General features: G+C 40.5%; 1 protein-coding gene across 4 annotated transcripts in view; it reads left to right on the top strand.

Moving 5' to 3' along the window:
• Positions 1 to 235: 235 nt before the first annotated feature.
• The window catches only part of chl1b (cell adhesion molecule L1-like b), a 41,698-nt gene continuing 19,334 nt past the window's right edge, over positions 236 to 22,599 (top strand). For 2 of the 4 annotated variants that reach the window (XM_033966660.2, XM_055221869.1), the window contains exons 1-21: positions 236 to 420; positions 4,130 to 4,238; positions 4,416 to 4,606; positions 5,093 to 5,215; positions 5,482 to 5,652; positions 5,857 to 5,889; positions 6,006 to 6,117; positions 6,198 to 6,379; positions 7,123 to 7,254; positions 7,395 to 7,535; positions 8,523 to 8,634; positions 9,753 to 9,919; positions 10,006 to 10,168; positions 10,269 to 10,396; positions 12,362 to 12,463; positions 12,783 to 12,980; positions 14,950 to 15,020; positions 15,728 to 15,950; positions 16,818 to 16,933; positions 17,450 to 17,654; positions 17,809 to 17,931. In XM_033966660.2, coding sequence (XP_033822551.1) covers positions 318 to 420; positions 4,130 to 4,238; positions 4,416 to 4,606; positions 5,093 to 5,215; positions 5,482 to 5,652; positions 5,857 to 5,889; positions 6,006 to 6,117; positions 6,198 to 6,379; positions 7,123 to 7,254; positions 7,395 to 7,535; positions 8,523 to 8,634; positions 9,753 to 9,919; positions 10,006 to 10,168; positions 10,269 to 10,396; positions 12,362 to 12,463; positions 12,783 to 12,980; positions 14,950 to 15,020; positions 15,728 to 15,950; positions 16,818 to 16,933; positions 17,450 to 17,654; positions 17,809 to 17,931 — 2,905 coding nt within the window. In that variant the 5' untranslated portion in view covers positions 236 to 317. The remainder of the gene's footprint in view (positions 421 to 4,129; positions 4,239 to 4,415; positions 4,607 to 5,092; positions 5,216 to 5,481; positions 5,653 to 5,856; positions 5,890 to 6,005; positions 6,118 to 6,197; positions 6,380 to 7,122; positions 7,255 to 7,394; positions 7,536 to 8,522; positions 8,635 to 9,752; positions 9,920 to 10,005; positions 10,169 to 10,268; positions 10,397 to 12,361; positions 12,464 to 12,782; positions 12,981 to 14,949; positions 15,021 to 15,727; positions 15,951 to 16,817; positions 16,934 to 17,449; positions 17,655 to 17,808; positions 17,932 to 22,599) is intronic. The other 2 variants (XM_055221868.1, XM_033966662.2) reach the window with 2 other exon arrangements.

Raw genomic sequence — 22,599 nt, 5'->3', positions numbered from 1 at the left:
ACTACAAAACTGCCTATGTCCCACAGGATCTCATGATAGGAGTTCTTTAATGTGAAGAATGTTGATGAGAAGGAGAAAGAGTGAACTGTGCCTGTTATGGCTGGCTGAGCTCAGAGCAGGCTCCCGGTCACGAGGGATTTGTTGTGTTTGGGTTTTTTTTTTGCCATACTGTCTGCCAGTGTGTGGGTGGATTCGTGGGGTATTCACCGTCTGCTTTTTTTTTTCAAACAGGTACCAAATATTCAGTGCCGCGCCACAGAAATGAACTGAAGACACACTTGGGGATCTTTCTGGAGAACATCTGACACCTGAAAAGCATGGGTCTGCAGAGGAGAGGAGGTCCCAAGATGGTGCTTGGCCTGGTCGTGTGCGTTTGTGCCTTGTATATGACGACGGCAGCGTTTGAGATCCCACTGGAAGGTGAGCGATCGCTACCATCATGGAGGATTTTGAATAGATGCAAACAATGGAAACAGGTGCATATTTTAATAACAATAGGCTTGAAGCTGTCTAGGAATGGAAATGCAGATATGCTACTAAATATTCAACACCTAATATGCAAACACTCTATAACAGAGGGTCAACTACAGGGCTGCAGTTAATAACTTTTTTCATTTTTACAGAGATAAAGGTGAAAATATACTATGAAATGCTTATATCTTATAACATGAAAACAGAACTAGTTGATTTTAAATGGTTTGCAGTGGCCCAAAGTTATTCACGGAGCTTTTCACTACCTTCAAAAGCCAGAACTTTGACAACAAGCATGCTAACCGTGCACTCCCTGATTCTAGAGACAGTAAAATGCTTTCGATAGTACACAGCAGACTTGTTTTGACCTCTGGAGCTTATACAATACAGTATATCTGTCCAGAAGCAAGACACATTTTGCTCAAATACATGGAATAAATCTGGTAGCGGCCCAGACACAGTTAAAACGTCACAAATTGTTTATTCTGTTTTATAAATTTAGATATAGCTTGTGTTTTAGAGCCTGTACAGTCCAGGTAGCAGTGACCAAAGTAGTCATTATTGGAGTAGTTGATCAGTTACACATTTCCTGATTACTTTCACACGAGGACTGCGATGAGTAAAGTTTTTAGTTTAGTTAGTTTTACTTCCTGCGAGTTCACAGCAGAGAACAACGCATGTGTAGTCTTACAATAACTGAAGAAATAATAAGCCCGCCGTCTAAACTTCTTGCAGTGAAATCGCTATTACATTACTTAGTCACTATTATCCCAAAGAGGGAAATGAACCAAAACTAATGGTGCATTATATTTGTACTCAGTCTGAGTTATGAAAGTAATGTTATCCCTTTTAATAGAGGCTGAATCCCACAGGAAGACATTACAACAGTCTCATTTGAAAATAAATCCACCACAGCGTCATCGGGGTAAATGGATCCTGTAAATTCAGTGTGAAATGAGAGAATGTTGATATAACGCCCGGTAAACAACACATTAACAAGAAAGGTTAAATGTCCAAATGTTCACTCTCACAAAAAACATGTCCCCTCTTCAACTTCAAGAGCTTCATGAGTCTTGAATAATTTATGGTTGAATAAATCTCGCTCGTGAACTATTACCGGCATAGAGGCTTGTGTGAATGGAATATATTTACAGCTATTATCATGTTTGAATCTCATGTTTCTGCTGTTCCTTTTGTGCCGGATCTACTCCCATCCCTGTTTCCTTAGTAACGCATATCAAACCTCTGCTTCTAAATTATTCACCAATATATCTGAAAGGCTGGGAAAAACACATCAAACAGGTCTTTTTCAGACACTTGTGCGTTTTAGGCTGTCTGAAGTTGGACATTTAATTAAATATGCTCATTTATTTGCAATGGGTTTCGTGATTCCGAAAGTGCTGACTGATTGTGTTGTATTTCTCTCCTGATGCGGCGGACTGTATAGTTTTAGATCATGTAAACAGTAAGTGGACTCATTTGTATTGTAGCTGTATTAGAGGCTGTTAATCTCGCTCTCTCTCGCCGTCGGGCAGAGCTGAAGCTTTACTTTCCGCCATATGTGTTGGATTTGACTCTCATGTGTCTCATCAGTCATAGCTCCATAATATTCCAGACTTCCAGCCTCATTTTTGTTCTCATTCAGCATGTGTTAGCTGTTTAGTGTTTAGCGCCGTATGTTTTAACCCGAATTCCATATGACAGACTTTGCAAATGCTTCACTTAAAGGTGCACTATGTAACTTTCATGAAGGAGGGTACAACACCTTTTTTGTTTTCATGGAGATGTTTTTACTTTGCTTAAGAATATATGTTTGAGCAATAAAAATGTAACGGAATGATTTGTGACTTTAATATCATACTGTAGACCATTTCAGGCAGGGCAATAACATGTTTAGGCCAGTTAATACGCAGCAATAATGTGTCCTACCACAACGATGCAGGTGACATCCAGATCTATGTCTCACTGCAGCAGGTGAATATGGACCAGTGGATTCACTCTGCCACTGCATCCAACAGATCAGTGTGTGGAGGAAAAACAGCTTTCTCCAGCTAAACTCAGACGAGACTGAAGTCATCATCTTTGGTCCATAGAAACATAGAGAAAGTGTCAGCAGTCACCTCCAGTCTCTCTCTCTAAAACCTTCAAATCAGGATAGAAATCAAAGTGTAATAATGGACTTAGACTTGAACTTTAACAGCCACATCAAACCAGTAACATCTGCAGCTTTTTTACCATCTAAAAACATTGCAAAAATCAAAAGTAAACTGTAAAAGCCAGACTTTGAGAGACTTATCCATACATTTCTGTCCAGTAGGTTAGACGACTGTAATGTCCTGCTCACTGGCCTCTCCAAACGAGCCTTAAGACAGAACAGTACATCCAGAACACTGCTGCTCGGGTCCTGACTAGAACCAGGAAGTACGAACACATAAGTCCTGTGCTCAGGTCTCTGGCTCCTGTGGCTCAAAGAATAGACTTTAAAGCAGCTCTGTGTGAACAAGTCTCTCCATGGACCAGCACCAAACAGCATCTCCCACATGTTAGTGCCACATGAACCATCTCACACTTCAGGGACTGGCCTCCTGCTGGTGCCCAGAGTCAGGACTAAACATGGGGAATCCAGCTAAAACCTGGAACAATCTTTGACAATGTTTAAATCCAGGCTCAAAACAGTTCTGTTTAGCTGTGCATATGACTGAAAGGTTTTTATTCTGCACTTTTCCTCATTAATGCTAATCTTATGATGATTATTTGTGATTATTTATGTTTTGATTTGTTGTATTGTGATTTTAATGTCTTATTCTGTTCTTATTCTGTAAAGCACTTTGAATTACCTTGTGTACGAATTGTGCTGTACAAATAAACTTGCCTTGCCAATAACATTTCCATCAAGATAAACAGGTGGCAGACCCCTTTTAAGTTACACAGTGCACCTTACTTAATAATTCAACCTTTATCCAGTGTTTTTGCACTGTGTTAAATCCTACTCCAGCGTCTGTGTGCATGATGAGGGCCACATCCTTGACCTTAGACTGTCACAGGGATGGTACTTACTGTGTGCTCAACGAAACTGCATTTTTAGTGAAAAAGTGTATACTTTTTGAACATTTTAACATTATTTCTAGACTTGCATTCAACTAGTGCACTCAGGAGCAAACTCTTAAGTCAATATTAGTAAATAGTTTAGAATCGCTAATAGTAATTGCAATTGTATTTCTGATTTCTACTCTAATCAATATCAAGATCGGGATTCTAATCAGAGTTTGTTAGCAGATGTTATTTGTTAATTTGTCTTTTGATGCCATTAATCTTGAATCCCTAGTATAGAAATCTACATTAGTTACAAACAGAGATCATTTAAAGGGGTTCAGTCTATAGCAGTTGCTTTGAATGTGCTTTGGGGGACATCCTTCACCAACGTAATCACTCTAACAGACATCCATTCACCAAGTCACTCATCATTCTTCCCTCGTTTGGCATGAGCAGACATAACATCATCCTCCTTGATTTTGATTAATTACATGCAAACATAGCGTAGTTTTAATGTAGTCAAAAGCCAGTTAGGGTCATGAACTTGAACGGTAGCTGCATTTGAATATGTGAAGCCTGTGTTTTGATTCTCACCGTTTGTCACATTTGTCTGTCTGTGGCACAGTCGAGCAGCTGCCCACCATCACCGAGCAGTCTCCCAACTCCCTCATCGCTTTCCCTTTTGACGAGAGCTTTTCCGTGACGTGTGAAGCCAAAGGGAATCCTGCGCCAGAGTGAGTACACAGCCTCGCATCCTTTTACACGAGTAAGAGGATGAACACTTGTTAGTGGCCAAATGCCTTCAACACTTCTCAAATCAAACTTGTTGCACTAAACTTGTTGAGCACGGCCTGAAAAATGAGCACGCTGCAGACGCTTTTTAACGTGTCAATTCTGGCTTTGTTTTGTAGATTCAGATGGACAAAGAATGGGCAAGAATTCGACCCTTTTCAAGACCCCAGACTCATGAAAGAGGAGAATTCTGGGACTTTTGTTATACCCAATAATGGAAACCTTACTGAGTACCAGGGCACGTACCGCTGCTATGCCTCCAACAAGCTCGGGACTGCCATATCAGGGGAGATCGAATTCATTGTACCTCGTGAGTACTGAGGACATACTGTTGTGTGTGTTATAATGGCTGTACCTGCCTATTGTGGATTCCCCCTTGTGTAGTGCGTTTGACAAAGTTATTGAGCCTAAAGGCATTGCAACACATATATATATCAGTGTTGGACCAAACCTGCTCCTGCTTTCCAGCCTCTCCATCATTTCCTTCAGCCCATTTTTTCTTTTTGTGCCCTGTAAACCCACGATATATATTTTAACGAAACTCCTTTCCAGAGGGGTTTTTGACCAAATTTGGCTGTGCTTCAACTGCAAGTCATACACTGCAGTAACTGTGATGTCTGCTTTATTTCTGCTGTCAAACCACTCAAGAAAAAGGAAGAAAAAAACCAAAACATGTATATTCAATGCAGTTGGTTTTCACAGTACTGCAACACCGCTCACTACTGCAAGGATACATAGAGTGGTGATACTGCCATCTACTGGACATAACCTAAAATCTTATACCTTCCTTCAACAGATGTCCCAAAGTTTCCGAAAGAAACAATCGAACCTCTAAAAGTGGATGAAGGACAAGCTTTTATATTAAAATGTGACCCACCCAAAGGGATCCCTCCTCTGCAGATCTACTGGATGACTATCAGTGAGTTTTCATATTATTTTTGTATATTCTTTGGGTATTTTTGATTTGATTCTTTCATTTGACATGATATATGTTTCTATATATACATTTATTTTACCGGTGCTGCAAATAATTAGTGGGATTACAGGTAGCCTACTTAAACTTTATAAAAATATGAGAATTAGCTTCAAGATATTTAGTTAGTTATATATTAGTCTGCAAGCTAAGCCTCAATATGCAATACCATGAAACATACTTTGAATTTGTGTGTTCCTGTGTGTGCTCAGATCTCCAACACATAGAGCAGGATGAGCGTGTGTCCATGGGGTTGAATGGAGACCTGTACTTTGCCCACGCCGAGGAGAAGGACAGCAGAAGAGATTACTGCTGCTTCGCCGCCTTTCCCAGGATCCGCACTATTGTTCAGAAGACCGCCATGTCAGTCAATGTCCAGACAAGTACGTATTACCCCTGTCCACTTAATCTACTGCAGATAATACAGTTTTCATCATCATCCAGCACTTTCATCAAGCGTCCAGATGAACAGGGTGTCGCTTCTGTTTTATTTGTAGTGCATTGTTGTTGTGCTTTTTATTGTGTTGTAAGTCGTTCATCCGTATCATGTTCATGGTTTTGTTTTATCCCATTCACCTCCATTTCAGATAAAGCTAAAAGTGGCGTATTTCCAGATGCAGGTAAGATGTACGGTGGAAAACATCTGCACAAATATATAATCTAGCCACAAAGCAAATATTTTTTCAATATAAAAGTCAATTTGAAGTTTAATTCACTCAATAATCTTGTTTTACAGCAAATGCAATCCGTGAGAGAATGCCCTCTCTTCTGACGCCCCCTGGTGTCAAATCTGAGGTAGTGCTGGTCAAAGGAGAGGACCTGAATTTGGAGTGTATTGCTGAGGGATTGTAAGTAGTTTGAATACATTAAACTTTTCTACGTATTCTAAAGTCTAAATAAATTAAATTAATTTATTTTCTGTCTCCAGTCCAACGCCACAGGTTGAGTGGTTTAAAATAGGACATGAACTTTCTGAAAAAGCCTCAGTGGAGAATCATGGGAAATTGTTAGTGGTCTCCAGAGCTGAGCAGGAGGACAGTGGGAAGTACATGTGTAAGGCCAAGAACGCACTGGGAGAAGCTGTGCATTACTTCACAGTCACAGTGGAAGGTAAAGTTTACGTTATAGGTATTTTCTCATTTCTTTGCAGGTTTTAGGTTGTCATGGAAATCAAATTGATTTACTCAAACCAAACCAGGACCAAAACAGGACCAAAGCAAGACTGAACCAGGTCAAAACCAGGTCAAAACCAGGACCAAAGCAGGACTAAAGCAGGGCTGAAGCAGGACTGAACCAGGACTAAAACAGGACCAAAGCAAGACTGAACCAGGACCAAACCAGAACCAAACCAGAACCAAAGCGGGTCCAAAGCAGGACCAAACCAGGACCAAACCAGAGCCAAACCAAACCCAAACCAGGAACAATCAGGACCTAACCAGAACCAAACCCAAACCAGGACCAAAGCAGGGCCGAACCAGGACCGAACCAGGACCGAACCAGGACCGAACCAGGACCGAACCAGGACCGAACCAGGACCGAACCAGGAGTAAAACACAAAGTGATTTACTCAATTTGATTCTCATGATAACTTTTTTGCATACCCGCTTCAATTTTTTTCTGGAAATAACACTGGGTTTGCTTACAAACTTTTAGCATATACTGTTAATATAAATCATCTAGCGAGTTGCAGTAGCAGAGTTGCTGGTCAAAGTACTGCCTACAGACTGAACAACAGTGATCTAGTTTGGAACAGAACAAGAACGAACTGTTCTGCCAAAAAAAACAAACACAGAATAATCATCAGAAAAGTTTAGTTGCGTCATGTTTATGATTCACAACTTCTTTGCTTCCAGAACCTCCAGAGTGGGTGTTTGAGCCGGAGAGTCAGCTCAGCATGGTTGGATCAGACGTGATCTTAAAGTGCTCCGCCAGTGGGACCCCTCAGCCCACTGTAACATGGAGAGTGAACGGAGAAACTCTCAGTGGTCAGTTTGTTATGAAAACTCGTATGGAAGCAAATTAATTTGAATTTTCAAAGTGTGGTATAACAAGAAAGTATAACAAGAAATCTATTGAAATTCCAGCATTGGAAAACCTTAAATTGAACTTGTTTCCTTTCTTGCAGAGTCCCCTTTGCCCAACAGAAGAGTTTTTGGCGACACGATAGTCCTCCACAACGCCAAGGAGTCTGACAGCGCGGTGTACCAGTGCGAGGCGTCTAACAAACACGGCAGCCTGCTGGTTAACGCAAACGTCATGATTATGAGTGAGTCTGCACGTCCGTCCACTTAGTCATCCGGGATACCACCGCCGAGTCACGTATCAAAGGACAAAGCTGCAGTCCAGTTTGGCATATGCCCACAAAGTATCTCCGGGGGCTGGGGAAGGCTGGCTGTTGAAACGCTGTACGCTTACTTCATTTTCTCTCTCCCCGTGGAGCAACAAGACCATTCACAGCCATTTATATGCTAACAAGTTTTCTCCAAATCCAGGCTCATTTCACTGCAAAAGACTAACGTATCGGTGCTTTACAACTGTGCAAAAAAAGACATGGAATATATAGTTTGTGTGTTGCACCAGTGTGTGAAGTCTGACACTGGGGTAATTGAGCGGGGCACTCACAGAAGTCCAAGCTGCTTCCTTTGTAAACAATTATGAGAGACAGTGCATTTTAATAAGGGGAAGTGGCTGTAACTGATAAGGAGCAAATGCCCGTCTCGCTCAGTATTAGCTTTAGTCTTTTGTTTCCTTCACATGGCAGCTGTCTACCAACTTCAGTGGAGTCTAAACAAGTAATATGTTCACTGTAATTGAGGAGACGTAGCATAGAAAGTACAGTATATTTGCGTAATTTTGTTACTAACATAATGAAATGTATCACGGCTGCCAAATGGGCTACAATTTTTAATGTTTTTGGTCTGGATTCAGTGAGATTACACGAATTGTAAAGGATATTTGTACAATATTTTGAAGTTTTAAATTGCGGAAAAGTTTGAATACATAAAACAACTTAATATTTTATTTGAAAAATTGATTCATGGGGGTCCAATTGGATTCTTGGCCCCTAAATTTTCCAATGGTAAAGCTCTTATCACCTTCTCACAAATAAAAGAACATAAAGGATCTTTATGCTGTGAAAACGAGGGAATTTCATCTGCAAATCAAACTCGACACACAAAAATTGCTGCGTTTCGTGAAAGTTTTACAGAACTTTCCGTCCTTCTGTTGTGACTGATGACCTGTTTCTGTGCAGATCTTCCTCCCACAATTTTGACCAGTGAGGGAGAAGATTACTCAGCCGTGGAGGGGAAGGGGGTCATTATGCACTGCAAAGTGTTCAGCTCTCCTCCATCTACCATCACCTGGTAAGTGCTTTGTGTGCACCAGTAGAGGGCAGCAGACCTCAATTAACTGCACATGAATGCTCCTTGTGCAGACTGGGCTTCTTGCGGTGGCTTTATCTTTGGTCAAATATGTTTCAGCACTTTACTCTTATTCAAGTGATACTTTGCAGCTGATGTCATTAACATTCCCTGGGCGTGTGGTGCAAACTAAAGGCACTGCTCTGTCTGAAGCTCTGTTACTCAAGCAAAGAGTTTAATCTGATCTTTAATTTAACACAATCTGACCAGAAAGAGCTGTCTTAATTGAAACTACAACAGGTGAGCTGATTTACGCTGTTAATCAAGTCTGCCCGACATAAAATTACAGTCACATTACCCCACAGTTTAGTTTTATTTCCAGTTAGTCACACATTTTATCTTTTATTGTTGAAAATCAAACTCCTAAACAGGACCCTGAACGCTCGTATTGATCAGACTTCTGAAAATGTGCTGTTTCAATCAATTTTGTATTTTTCTCGAGTTTTCAAACTATCTTGAAACTTTTTTCGTGGGCGTCATGTCACAATGGTAACTGCTGAACATTCCAGCAATAGACATATATATAGAACACCTCCCCAATGTAATACGACTGCAACGTATCAATATGCTTCATCTGCACAGCGCTCCTCTGAAGAACTGGAATTAGATGTAATAGGTTTATACGGTGAGCAAAGTGGGTTAATACGTGTCATATTAATAAAAAAACGTGATCATTTACCAAACTATGATTCATTTAAATTAATTTATGTTTTGTTTATTACAGAAAATTGTGTTGTAACATGTCAAATTTTGATTGTGTGTTATGTTTTAATAATTCTTTAGCTTTGGTTTCATATTACAAAGTCAAGTTGCTAAAGAATAATTGTGAAACTCAGCAGAAAAAAACAAAAACAAAAGACTTACATAAACATCTATATTTCCTACGGTCAGCTTCACCTCCCCTGAAGCCAGTTTTCCTAACCTTGCTCGATTTGTTTAACCCATTTTACCCCCGCTGTTATGAAAAATGTCACCAATTTCTGCTCTCACTGGCACCTACATGAGTTATTCCCGTTTCAAAACATTTCTATGGTGTTTCACTCTATTTCCTTTGCCCCCAGGAGCAGAGACGACTCGTTTGAATCTGTTCAAGGCCCTCGCTTCTCCATTCACGACAACGGCTCTTTGGAGATCTATGAAACCGACAAGGAAGACGCGGGACAGTACACGTGCTACGCCAAGAACGTTGAAGGAAATTCCGCTATAGATGCTCGGCTCTTCGTAAAAGGTAAACAGTTTTTAAGACATATGTTCAAGTATTTGCCTCAACTCACAGTCCTTGAAATGTAACTAATGCAACTGTGCCTATGGAAGATCCCACAAGAATAGTGGTGGGCCCAGAGGAGCAGCAGATCTTAATAGGTACCACGGCGCAGCTCTCGTGCCTGGCAGAGTACGACAAGTCCTTCAGCAATGACTTTGAGCTCCTGTGGGAAAAAGATGATATGGAGATAGGTCTGAACTACACTGAGACAAGGTAGGAGAGCGGAGTTTTCATGCTACTCTTTCAGTCTCGGCTGGATTGTGGTTTCGCGTTTGTCAATCAATACTGCGTCTGTCTCCCATCTTCCTGTCAGCAGATACTTAGTGGAGGAGGGAGTTCTTCATATTATCAACGTGAGCCACGGGGACCAGGGTCTGTACAGATGTGTGGCCAGGACACCGCTCGACCAGGACGCGGCGTCGGCCTGGCTCATTGTCCTGGGTGAGGAAATATACCAGCGATATCCACGGTGCAGATGATCACAGTGAAATCTTTCTGTGACAGTAATAGTTAATGATGTCATAATCTGGGAGGTGACCAATCGATATTTTCAAGGTGGATAAAGACTTTTTTCTAGTGGAGGGTCTGCCACCTGCTTGTCTTCATGGGGATTGTATTGCTTTTACGTTTCTGTATTCATGAAGAGAAACAGATGACACCAGGCCAAGTTAAAGGTCAGATCTGTGGAGATATGTCCTGTAGTTTTTAGCTATAAAGCAACTACAACTGAATGAAATGCTCAACAGACACAAAAAGTTTAGAGCCATAAAGTGGAGAGTTCTTGGCAAAACATCAGACAAGCAGGTGGTGGACACTTTCAGAAAAGTTACATACAGTGCACCTTTAATGCTGTCATAATCTGGAGCTGACCAACCATATAAATACTTAATGTTGACACCAAGTACAAAACAGGGAGCCTTTTTATTATTATCTTTTTTTTGTCCTTTTTGTTTTCCTTTGTAACTTTCTAACACAGTCACCAGGTCAGAGGAGGGTCTGTCCAAGGTTAAAAGGCAATTTCCCCTCGCTTCTTTTGCCAAGAACATGCTCATGGGGGAAATGTTTGATTTTCTATCTAAAGTGTATAGTCTGGGTGTACTTAACTTTTAGTGCGAATTGCCCAGAGACTTTGAAAGTTGCAGGTCTTTCCCTTTAGACATATTTCATTGGGCCACTTATCAAAAAGTTGCCTTATCACTCACATGCAAGATTATAGCACGACTTTATTTATTTTAGCGTTTTATTTATTATATATTTTATCATTTACCCCAAAGTATCAATACCTGACGCTTATTTTTTTTGTAAAATTATCATTTATATTATAATTATTATTATACTATTAGTATCGTAAATCTGTACAAAGCATGGCCACACAAGTGCACACAAATCAGGTACATGTAGTGCTGCAAACACACACTAACACTTTGGCCAAGTCATGCCAGTCATGACCATATAAATATTTAATGCAAAAATGGAACACTATTGTCGTAAAGAGACAAAAAAAAAAAAGGACAGAGCCCATGTGAAAGTCCCATCAGTGACCAGGGACCCTCACCATAACGTTGAAATGTGTAAGTGCAGTTGTTAAACTCCCCGCCCTAAAGCAGCTCAATGTCCAAAAAAGTATTATGCCACGTTAGCGCCCTCTAGAGATTGTATGCAATTACATGGAATTATATGCAATTCCATATTCCAAAATTTTTTTTGACATCCCAATCAAAACGTCAATGACACCCAGGCCATTTTTCTAATGTTCTTAGTGTAGTGATGACCAAAAAACCCAAATGTTCTGCGTTTTTTGGTAAAATCACTAATTCTCACAAATTGTCAGGTTTTTAGTCCTTGTTGGGTGTCAGAACAAGCTTGAATTTAATGATCTAGGCGAGTGGGGAGGGAAAAGTTATCAAACATTTTTGTACATGATTTACTTGCAAAATTTGGCACATTTTGCCCATTTTGAAATTTGTAAAAATGCCCCAATTTCTGTATTTCTGTAGCAACCAGGAAGAGAAGGCATGAAACCACTTCACGATTGGCAGGGGATGTAAAGTAAAGACGGAATTACAATATTGTCTAAAAAAGCTTTTAAACTGATCATTCCAGTTTCAAACTCAGTATCAAGTATCTAATCTATTCTCCAGTATCGAAATTGAGTTTGAAGTTTTAGTATTTGTGACAACACTGCACTGTATTTTGTCTCAGTGGCGTGGACATGTGATTCTTTCCACAGTGGGATCAATAATCCTGTGTCTTCTCTTGTTTTATCCAAGCCTACACTTGCCAATTCAACTTGGTCTTGCCCTCCTTGTCATTATAACTCCTCCACATGTGCTCCATCGCTTTTTTTCTCTCTCTCTGATAAAAGTTGTTGTGTCAGATATTTTTCTAATGCTGTGTTGTTTGCAGACGTCCCCGATGCACCTGAAAGCCTGGTCCTGTCTGAACACAAGGGGAGAAGTGTGAAACTCAAATGGATCCCTGGGGACGAGCACAACAGCTCCACAACAGGTAAAACTGGACGTGCAACACTGCAGATGTGACAGCGCATGCAATATGACTCATTCTGGTCAGTCAAATTAGTATGCCAGGCACTGTTTTGGACACATAATCACAATTCTCCATGTTAATACAACAGTTTGATATCATCTTGTACAAAATTATTCTATTATTGATTCACCCGTGCATGAATTATGATTAGTCCCCTGCTGGATTACACAAGCCCAGAGCGTGGTTTGGGGGAGTTTTCTGCACAGCTGGTGGTTAGATAAGCAAACCTTCGGCATAAACAGCCGGAGAGGTGGTCCTGATTGTCTTTTGCTGTCGACAGAGTTTATTATCCAGTTCGAGGAGAGTCAGTGGGAGCCGGGGAAATGGAAGGAGCTGCTCCGAGTACCAGGGAATGTTCACTCCTCCCTGCTCAAGCTCCACGGTCACGTCGACTACCGCTTCAGAGTGGCGGGTGCGAACGCAGTCGGGTGGGGGCCCTACAGTGAGCCCACGGAGAGATACAAAACCCCGTCTGAAGGTTTGACGCTTTGTTAATTACTTGGAACTTGCTCCTGATTGGGTTTCGAAATAGATTTTGATGATACATGTAAACGCTCACTACCCCCCCATATACTTTCTGTGATAAATCAAAGCAATGTCTTACACACGGAGGGAGAGGAATTTGTCTTTTGACTTTTACTGAGTAGATCTTGCCTGGCCAGCTAAGACTACACGCTTTTACAATTCTTAAGACAAGTTTGTACACTTCAGATGGAAGTTGATTGACAGGCTGATGAACCAATCAGAGAAATGCATGGTCCAATTTGTGTCAAAACAAACATGGCAGATATGAGTAAAAAAGAAAGAAAAAACACAGATGACTTGGATTTCTGCGCTAAACTTTGTAAATTTGAGGTGAAAAAAGGTATACAGTGGTCTCTCGTTAATCGTGGGGGTTACGTTCTCAAAATAACCTGCTATAGGCAAAATCCGCCAAGTATCAGCTTTATTTTTTACAGTTATTCTATATGTTTTGCAGCTGTAAAACCCCTCACCACACACTTTATACACTTTTCTCACACAGGCATTGACATTTTCTCACATTTCTCTCGTTTATTTAATTAATAGTTACTCACGTGTATTTCACAGTTCCTTAGTTAGAATAATTGTGAAAAATATAAAGCTGATACTTCACCTATTGCGGGTTATTTTTAGAATGTAACCCCTGCGATTAACCAGGGACCACTGTATTCTATGTGTTTTGCAGCTGTAAAACCCCTCACCACACACTTCATACACTTTTCTCACACAGGCATTAACATTTTCTCACATTTCCCTCTTGTTTAAACACTCTCAAAGTTCAAACCTTCGTATATTATCTCCCTCTTCCTCGATGATCACTTTAAATTAGTTTGTTCACGTGTCTCTGCTCCAGCGGTATCCACAGAGGCGCCTCTCCGTGCAAAGAAACACTTAAGTCCAAAGCGTTTCTGAAATGTATCGGTGCAGAACGTTTCAACGACATTGTGGGTTTTGTTGGGGAGAAAACTTGCAAACATACAGCACTTCAGAGTCACCCTGCGATCCAACATTTATGTAAATTTGTCTGAACACATTCTGTACTGTACAGGAGACACGGCACGGAGGAGACTGATGGACAATGGTCTACAGTCCCTTAGCCAATCAGGACGCAGAACACAATGCACGTTCAGATGCTGTAAAAAAGCATGTACAATTGCACTAAAAAAATCCACGAAACAGCAAGACCGCGAAAGATGAACCACAACATAGCGAGGAACAACTGTATATTTTGTTCTGAACGCTGGATATACGAGTGGAGACGCCTTCCACACTTACTACAAATTAGCGTCTGCGCTTGGCAAGTTCCAAACAGAACAATTGTCTACTGCGCTGTACGGTTTGGTGCCAGACCTCCTGGCATTCGGACAGAAAGGAGGAGGCACTGGCCAGGAAAGACACGACCAGGGGTTTAATTCACTAAGCTAATAACAGGCTAATAAAAGCTTAGAGGTACCATTACAATTTATTTAGGTGAGATACTTAAAGTAATTTTATTGGGAAAATGAAGCGTACATTAAACATTAAAACTATAATATTGTAGTTTTAAGCTTTTGAAAGGATGTACACAGGTATTTGCATTGCCATTATAATAAGAAACGTGTAGTGATGTCGAACAAGCAGCACGGCAGATAGCAGTATTATAAAATGCTACAGTTTATATAATAATGCTGATTTTGCCATATTAAAGTGTCAGAATCTCCTGCTGCATACTGCTTAGCACAAACCAGACTTTCAGGGACTTTCCGGGGCACTCGTCTGGCCCACTCTGCCGTACTGTGAACTTTAAAACACTCGGCCCTGCTACATAATTGATTCCCCTCTGGTTGAAAAATCTGCCGTCTTGTATGCCTTTTCCACTTGAGATTTCTTCCCTAACAATGCTAGCAAAATCTATATCACTTCTTTCTTTTTTTTTGTCTTTGCAGCACCTGACAAGAACCCTGAAAATATCAAAATCGAAGGTCATTTGCCACATGAAATGGATATCAACTGGGAGGTGAGGAGCGGAGATAGGCTTGTGCTTATCAGACAGCTGTGCATTGTGTTATATGGGCTACCTTTACAAACTGAATTATTCACGGAGCCTACGGGACTCGAGGTGGTGAGGTTTTATCAATACGACGCAGACAATTATCAATGAGAATTTGGGAATGAGAGACTGCCCACTTGTGACATTTCCATCTGCAGTGGTAATCTTTAGACTGGCCCTTATTCATAACTCTTAGAATATTGTACAATGACGAATGCTGTGAAACCGAACTCTGCTTAAAGACGCGATATATTTGATTTCATTCTCCTCTGGCCTTATTATCCAGCTTCTCTGTCATCGCTCGCAGAATTCAAGATCTATGTGCTCCCCGTCTGCTAATGATTTGCTTTTGTATGTAATGGTTTCTCATCCCATTTCTCAGCAAAGGAGCGGCTTCTGCGGCGAGATAGATCTTTTCATTCACAATGCCTTTGCAAAGCCTATATCAAAGTAGAGCCCGGCTGTAAGTCGAGGTCAATTGTTCCATTGTTTTACTAGATAGCAAGATAAAACGCTACTGTTCCGAGCACAGTTCACTGGGTCTGCTTGTGACTTTAATCCCGCAGAGGCAGTCACTGAAATACAACAGGCGTCTTATGCAATTGTGGATGCGTCTATGAAACCTTTGACTGTTGTTCCCTTTTCACTACGTTTGCCCCGTATTGTGTCCGCAGCCTTTATTACCCATAGAACACAATGGGCCCGGGTTGGAGTACAAGGTGAGCTATAGGCGGCAGGATATTGAGGGGGACTGGCATGAACACATCGTGAAGCGGCATTCCTTTGTGGTGAAGAACACGCCGACGTTTGTCCCTTATGAAATCAAGATCCAAGCCAAGAACAACCAAGGCTGGGGACCCGAGCCCAAGATTGTGACGGGATACTCAGGAGAGGACTGTATGTACCTCTTTGTGCTTTTCTTTTTGATTCAGATATTGTTAGCCTCCTAGCGGAATAGTCATGTTCAAGCTGGTTAGGAAAATGGAAAAATAAACCTTGATGACTTAGACCACGGGTGGCAAATACATTTTCACCAAGGGCCACATCAGCAAAATGGCTGCCTAACTACTTTTTAAATTTGCTGATTAACTGTTTCTGTATTTGTTGCTTAATCAAGTTACAAATATCGCTTGTACATTTGCATAGATGTAAAAATATGGTTCTATAACTGTGTATCTCCTGATAAAATGACATTTTAAGACCATCATACATTTAAATTTACCCTGTCAATGGCCACATAAAATGATGAGGAGGGCCATATTTCGCCCACGGGCCTTGACTTTGACACGTGACTTAGATGGTTTGTGTTTTTGGCTGCAGAAAGTGTTGGGTTTCATTGATATTGTTATACAGTTGTACATCACTTGTATTTAAACTTCGTTGGGTGTCACAATACCAAGGCACACTTTGAAAACAAGTATCAACTGTTTGATCAAAAATATAGAAGAAGCTATTACAAAAATTTTCACAAATAATTACAAAAGCAACGTTAACAAAATATACTTCCTTTGTTTAGCTTTCTTCTGGAGATGCCCTCAGGAGGTTAACACAGGTCATAAACCCAAACCCCACTTGTCCCGTCAGTGGTGTTAGAAAATACAGAATAGAATATAGTTTCCCTAGAAAAACACAGTTCATTCCCAGTAATTCCAAGATAACAATAGCACGGCAGTCAATGTAAATGATGTAATGTGATTCTTATATTAGTCCAGTAATACTTGTTGTCCTAGTTCTGGCAGTAACATGTCTGTTTGCCTTTTGCAGTTCCCTCAGCTGCTCCGGACGATGTTGCCGTAGAGGTGATGAACGGCTCAGTGGTCAAGGTTAGCTGGGCGCCTGTGCACAAGGACAAGTTACATGGACATCTGGGCGGCTACAGGGTAATGCCTCACAAACACACCTTTGGCTTTAGACACAGTGTAAAAGGAAGGGCCTGACCGTGCACCAAACATTTACTTCTTTCACCCTTCTGCAACCTCCTTCACTTGGCCTGCTCAATGTTCTGTGCACATAATTTAGTCGATGACATTGGTTGAAGGAGACGTTTTATGCTTTTTCTAGTATTTAAAAACGGTTATATAAAAACGGTATTACCTCTTCATAGCATTTCTCGCTAGCAACCGGTGTTTTTTCATATATTTCTTTTATAATGTGATCAGAAATACATTTAAAAACTATAATGAACCAATTTGGACTGCTGCACGATTTCTACCGATGGCGATTTAAAAACCAATGTACATTTTATATGGCTTCCTTCCTCTTCCACAGGGCTGTATCGATCCAAAATAGACAATCCACTGCAACATTTAACACTTTTTCTTTACCGTATAAATATTTCAAACTTTGCAGTCAGCCTGAGAATACTTCAACTTGCTTCTCTGCACTCCTGTCTTTAGATAAACTGGTGGCGTCTGCGCAGTCTGGTCGATTCAAAGAAACAACACGGCGACAAACACACTCTGGCTGTCCCGGGGGAGAAGACTCATGCCACGATACCTGGCCTCACCCCTTTCTCCGAGTACAGCCTCATCGTCATGACCTTCAACGGCAGGGGCAACGGTCCCGGCAGCCACCCCGTCAACTTCAAAACCCCAGAGGGAGGTAGGAAGGCTGGCAGAAAAACAGCATGGAGTGTATTGATTCACAACTTCTAAGAGGGGGAAATCTAATAATAGGGATGGTGGGATCTTTTCTTTGACAGTGCAAGTGCTTACCGTGTCTGTGTGTGTGTATTGTGCATTGTCTTCCCCCACAGTCCCAGAGAAGAATCCCGTGTTCAGGGTCATGGACGTACAGAAGCACAGTGTGTCTTTGGCCTGGGCCCCGCCGCTGGAGCCGAATGGGATTCTCACGGGATACCTCCTGGAATATCAGCTGAGTATGTGCCCCTGCCTTTGTGCTTGGTTTTGGTGTTAACTCGCATGACACAAAACAAGAGGAGAGCGTGCGGTCTTGTACTGTAGCTTTGTCAGGGTTCACGTTTTCATCTGACAAAAGTTGACTCCGCGAAAGTGCAAAAAAAAAAAAAAATGACCACAAAGAAATGAACTGAACCTATAATATTGATCTCGATTTGACATTTTTCTACACGTACATGTCCAAGCTCACTTACTGTGAACGGGGTTGCCTCTCCACAGAGCTGACTTATAACATTGTCACCTAAAGAAATAAAAACATAACTAGTTAATTTTACTGTTTTCAGGGGTCTAAATGTATTACTGCATTCTGAGTATCCTAATTACTTTCTGCCATGAGTTTATATGCTTTTTTCGCAACTTTCAGAGGCCAGAGTGGAGTTTACCGTAAAGCTAACAAACATTAGCATACTAACGGCACACCTACTGTTCCGCGGAAAATAAAATGCTCTATTATTAGATGCAGACAGGAGACATCAGCCTCATTTTCACCGTAAGAGCTGCTTTTACAATACATCTGCACTGGGGCAAAACAGATTTACTTAATTATATAAGTCTAAAAGTCGCACCAGCTAAAAAATGCATAATAATGAAGAAAAAAACATATATAAGTCGCAAATTTTGGGGGGAAATTTGTTTTAAAGATAAAATGTCTGTTCTTGGTCTCGGATTTTGTAAAGGCAAGTTACAATAATAGTAATAAAATAGAGAAGAACAGGCTGAATATCAGTACATCACGCTAACATAACACATTTATATTTATTCAGCTACGTAAAGCACAGACAGAACTGAACACGTGTCTGGTCTGTTAATGTAAGATAATAATGTAATAAAGATAAATGTATGTTAATCAGATAACTAAAGCATAAAAAACAACAAGTTTACTCTGGATCTCACTCCATATCAATAAATCCATTGAATTCTTCATCCTCGAAGCCTTCCTCTTCTACGTGGCTTCATCAGACTCAGCAGAATACGATTTTCTTTTAGGGGGTATTTTTGTTCAGTCTTTCTCAGATGTCTTTTAAATTACCGTAATGTTGAAATTTCCTTTTTTATTTCCAATGGTACAGGAGTAGTAGACCCTGGTACACAAGCCTAAAGTGCCCTGTTGCAGTCGTCAGTGTGACAATAACGAAGATGTGAGACTATATATTTTAATAGTTTCTGAGTATAAGTCGCACCCCGGCCAAACTATGAAAAAAAAGTCCAACTTATAGTCCGGAAAAAACGGCTTCAGGCCCTTTAATGCCATATTGTAGAACATTCCGGGCAAAACAATACAGTTTCCATGGATACAAGCAGAAAAGAATGAAGATAGAATAGAAACAAAACTGCTTCTAACAGTAAACCAACACATACCGATGTACAGCACTGCGGTCTTTCATGGGTGGGTGGATATATGGCTCATTGGGCTCGGGCTAACCTCTCAGACCCGGGGTGCAGCTGGGGAAATCAAGGTATTCCAAGTTAGGGTTGAGGTCACGCTGGGGTCATGTAAAGGTCACAGAGAGGTCCGAATGAAACCACGTCGAGTGTACACAAAGCCCGTGAACGTCCGTTGAGCTGATTTGTGTTGTCTTCTGACCCTCTCCAGTCTTCACTTCTGCTCTACCGGGACACCGTGCTCTTTGCTGTCCTTAAACACAAGTTCGAACAAAGCTAATGACTCCCAACTTCCAGCAGCATCTTAGCGGCACATTTCCCGGCTAATTGAGTTTGATTTGGCGACTGCACAAAAGGGCCAAGTGTCTAGCAGTCTTTTAGCCGAGGACGTTTTGATTGTGGCACTGCAATAAAGCTGATGGAGCCTTTGAAGTGTGACTTTTTTTTGAAGTTCCCTTGAAGCGAGTCATGTGCGAAATGTAGAGGATAATGCAACCAGCTGTCAGCGCGGGGTCTAAGTGGTGCGTTTGGAATCTCAAGATGTTGCACAGATGCTTCAGGGGTACGCCCACCACTACAACAGCCTTTAATGGGGCCTTTTTTGAAGATTTCTTTTTTTCCCCATAGATAAAATAGTTAATAAATTACAATTGTATCCTTGTTTGTGTCTTCCATTTTTTAGCTTCTTTGCAACGGGGGCCAGATATACATGTTTTAGCTACGTTGTGTGCACACCTTGTAAGTTAAAGGTGCTGTAACAGACTGTAACTGTCTTAAAAAACTAGGGTTAGTGTCACGGTTAGGGGTTAGGGTTCATTTTAAACCACATATGTCAAACTCAGGCCCGGGGTCCAAATCTGGCCCGCGGAGTACTTATATCTGGCCCGTGAGATCATATCAAATGTGCACTAGAGCTGACCTGTTGGTATATAGCGCATGCACCAATAATACTACAAATCCCAGAATGCTTTGCTAGTACGCTGGCATGTACTCGAGACCGGAAAGTTCCCCTCCTTTTCTGTTGATGCTCATTAGCAACCGAGCTACTAGTCATCGTGGCCAAATTGATTACTACAGAGAGAGACATCATTTATTTGCATTCAGAGCATTTCAATTATTCACTGTAAGGATTGTATAAGTGTTTTTCACAACTTTGAGAAACCATCACGATAAAGCTAACGACAACTAGTATGCTAATGTGCACTTCCTGATTACTGGACAATGTAATGCTTTATAAATGGATGTAAGCAGTACACATCGGACATGTTTTGGACTAATGAGCTGCTTAAACAATATACCTGTATAGGGGTAAAACTAATTTTGCTGAAATAAATGGGAAAAATAGGTACATGGTCTTTAAAAATCTGCTGAAATATTTATTTATTAATACAATGAATGCAAAAATAAATACAAGAAAAATAAATAAATGAAAAATAAATAAGAAAAATAAATATAAGAAAAATAAATACAAGAAAAATAAATACAAGAATAATAAATACAAGAAATTTAAAGGTAAATTAATATGCCATAGAAGACACAGTTTGAGTGGTCAACATGTGGTCAATAACAATAGTAGTAGTCTGGGCTGGCTGTTAGTCTCCTCTTCAGCGGTGTCTGCAATACGATACAATAGCTTCACTTTGGGTGCAGTCGTCTCCCAACCCAACTGCGTTTAAACCAGTGACTATAAAGCCCTACAACCCTCGTGCAATTACCTAGGAGTGTCTGTCTCTAGCACATAATTGCTTGGATCAACAATGTCCCCCAGTTGTAATTCAAATAAGTTGAATCCACCGTAGCTTGTAGTTGGCTCGCACTGATTTCAAATATTGTTGTGATGAGTGGGAGTTGGAAGTAACCTTGTTTTTATTTTTTTGTTGTTTTTTTTTTTTTTCAGTTTGTTTCGCTGCCATTTCAGTTGGCTGTCAGGTCATTGGCAGATCTTTGTTGGTCTGTTAGCACTGCACAAGGCCAGACGCTTTCAGCCCAGCAGCCCCGAAGCATTTGAAAATATTATGGTCTGCAAATTGCTTTAGGAGCCAAAGTGCACAGCTTTTACTAGTTTACCCTTTGAGACCATGTTGCCAACTGCCAAGCTTGGGCATTTTTTGGAAAAGCAAGAAAATAGCTATGCATGTGATCCAACGACTGTACAGCTTCAGAATAGCAGAGTTAAATAATTCACCAGCAAACGGTCCTTTTTTTGTCCTTGGGAACAAAACAACTACAAAGCATTGTTGTGTGATAACAGTGGGTAGTTTCTATGCAAAAAAAAAAAAAAAAAAAATGCCAGGGAAAAACATATTTGTCTTTGTTGCGACGGCTTCCAAACAGCGAGATGTGGCACCTCTTTCATAGCAAAGGTCACCGGAGCACCTGCTGTGTTTGTTTGTGCTGAAAAGAACATAAATGCCACCTCTCCACCAGCACTGACGCTTTAAGTAATAAAAATGACATCCTTTCACTACAGAGACAGAGTGCGGACTATACCATTTATCTCCAGTCTAGTATGCCGTGTCAGGTTAATGTGTGTGACCCTTGAAAGTAGGACCATAATTTGGCCTTTTTACGCCAACTCTTTAAACGTGTGAACAATATCCTTTGTTATTAGAGAAGATACATATTATGACAAAGTGCTACATATTATCTTTAAGTCACATTTTAGTGAGACAAAGCTGACATTGCAGCCATCTCCCATAAAGACCTTTAAAACATAATAAAACAACATAAAATAAAAATATATCTTGCTTTTTAGGTGATTTCAAATGTTGAATACATAATATTTAAACGCAGAATACAAAAAGAACATCTTCAATCTAATATTTAGTTTAGGTTTTAATCTTTATTTACACAGGAAAAGCCCAAAGAGACTACCAGACTCTCTTTTTCATTACTTTCTTTCTTTCTTTATTCTTTATTTGTCACGGACCATGTACACATTCATTAATCTTACAAAAAAAGAGATGATTTGTACCAGATTTCGCTTCTACTACTTTCCATGTTTGGTCCCTGGGCAGGTGAACACACATTAAACATACACATTTCAATACGTTTACATTATAAGACTAACAGTTCATTTTTGATATTAGAAGGAAAATGCAATAAATGTCCCCAAAGTCCAATACATAATGTTTCCTACAGTCCATACCAATTAAAAAGTGAATACAGAATAATTATTTCATTAGCGGCCTGTTAATACAAACAAAACGAACAAATACGACATACTGACAATGCAAACAAAGCAA

This window comes from Periophthalmus magnuspinnatus, chromosome 5 (genome assembly GCF_009829125.3).
Source record: "Periophthalmus magnuspinnatus isolate fPerMag1 chromosome 5, fPerMag1.2.pri, whole genome shotgun sequence".
Taxonomy (NCBI): Eukaryota; Metazoa; Chordata; class Actinopteri; order Gobiiformes; family Gobiidae; genus Periophthalmus; species Periophthalmus magnuspinnatus.
Note: the sequence above shows the minus strand (reverse complement) of the source record. Positions and strands in the feature narration are given on the sequence as shown.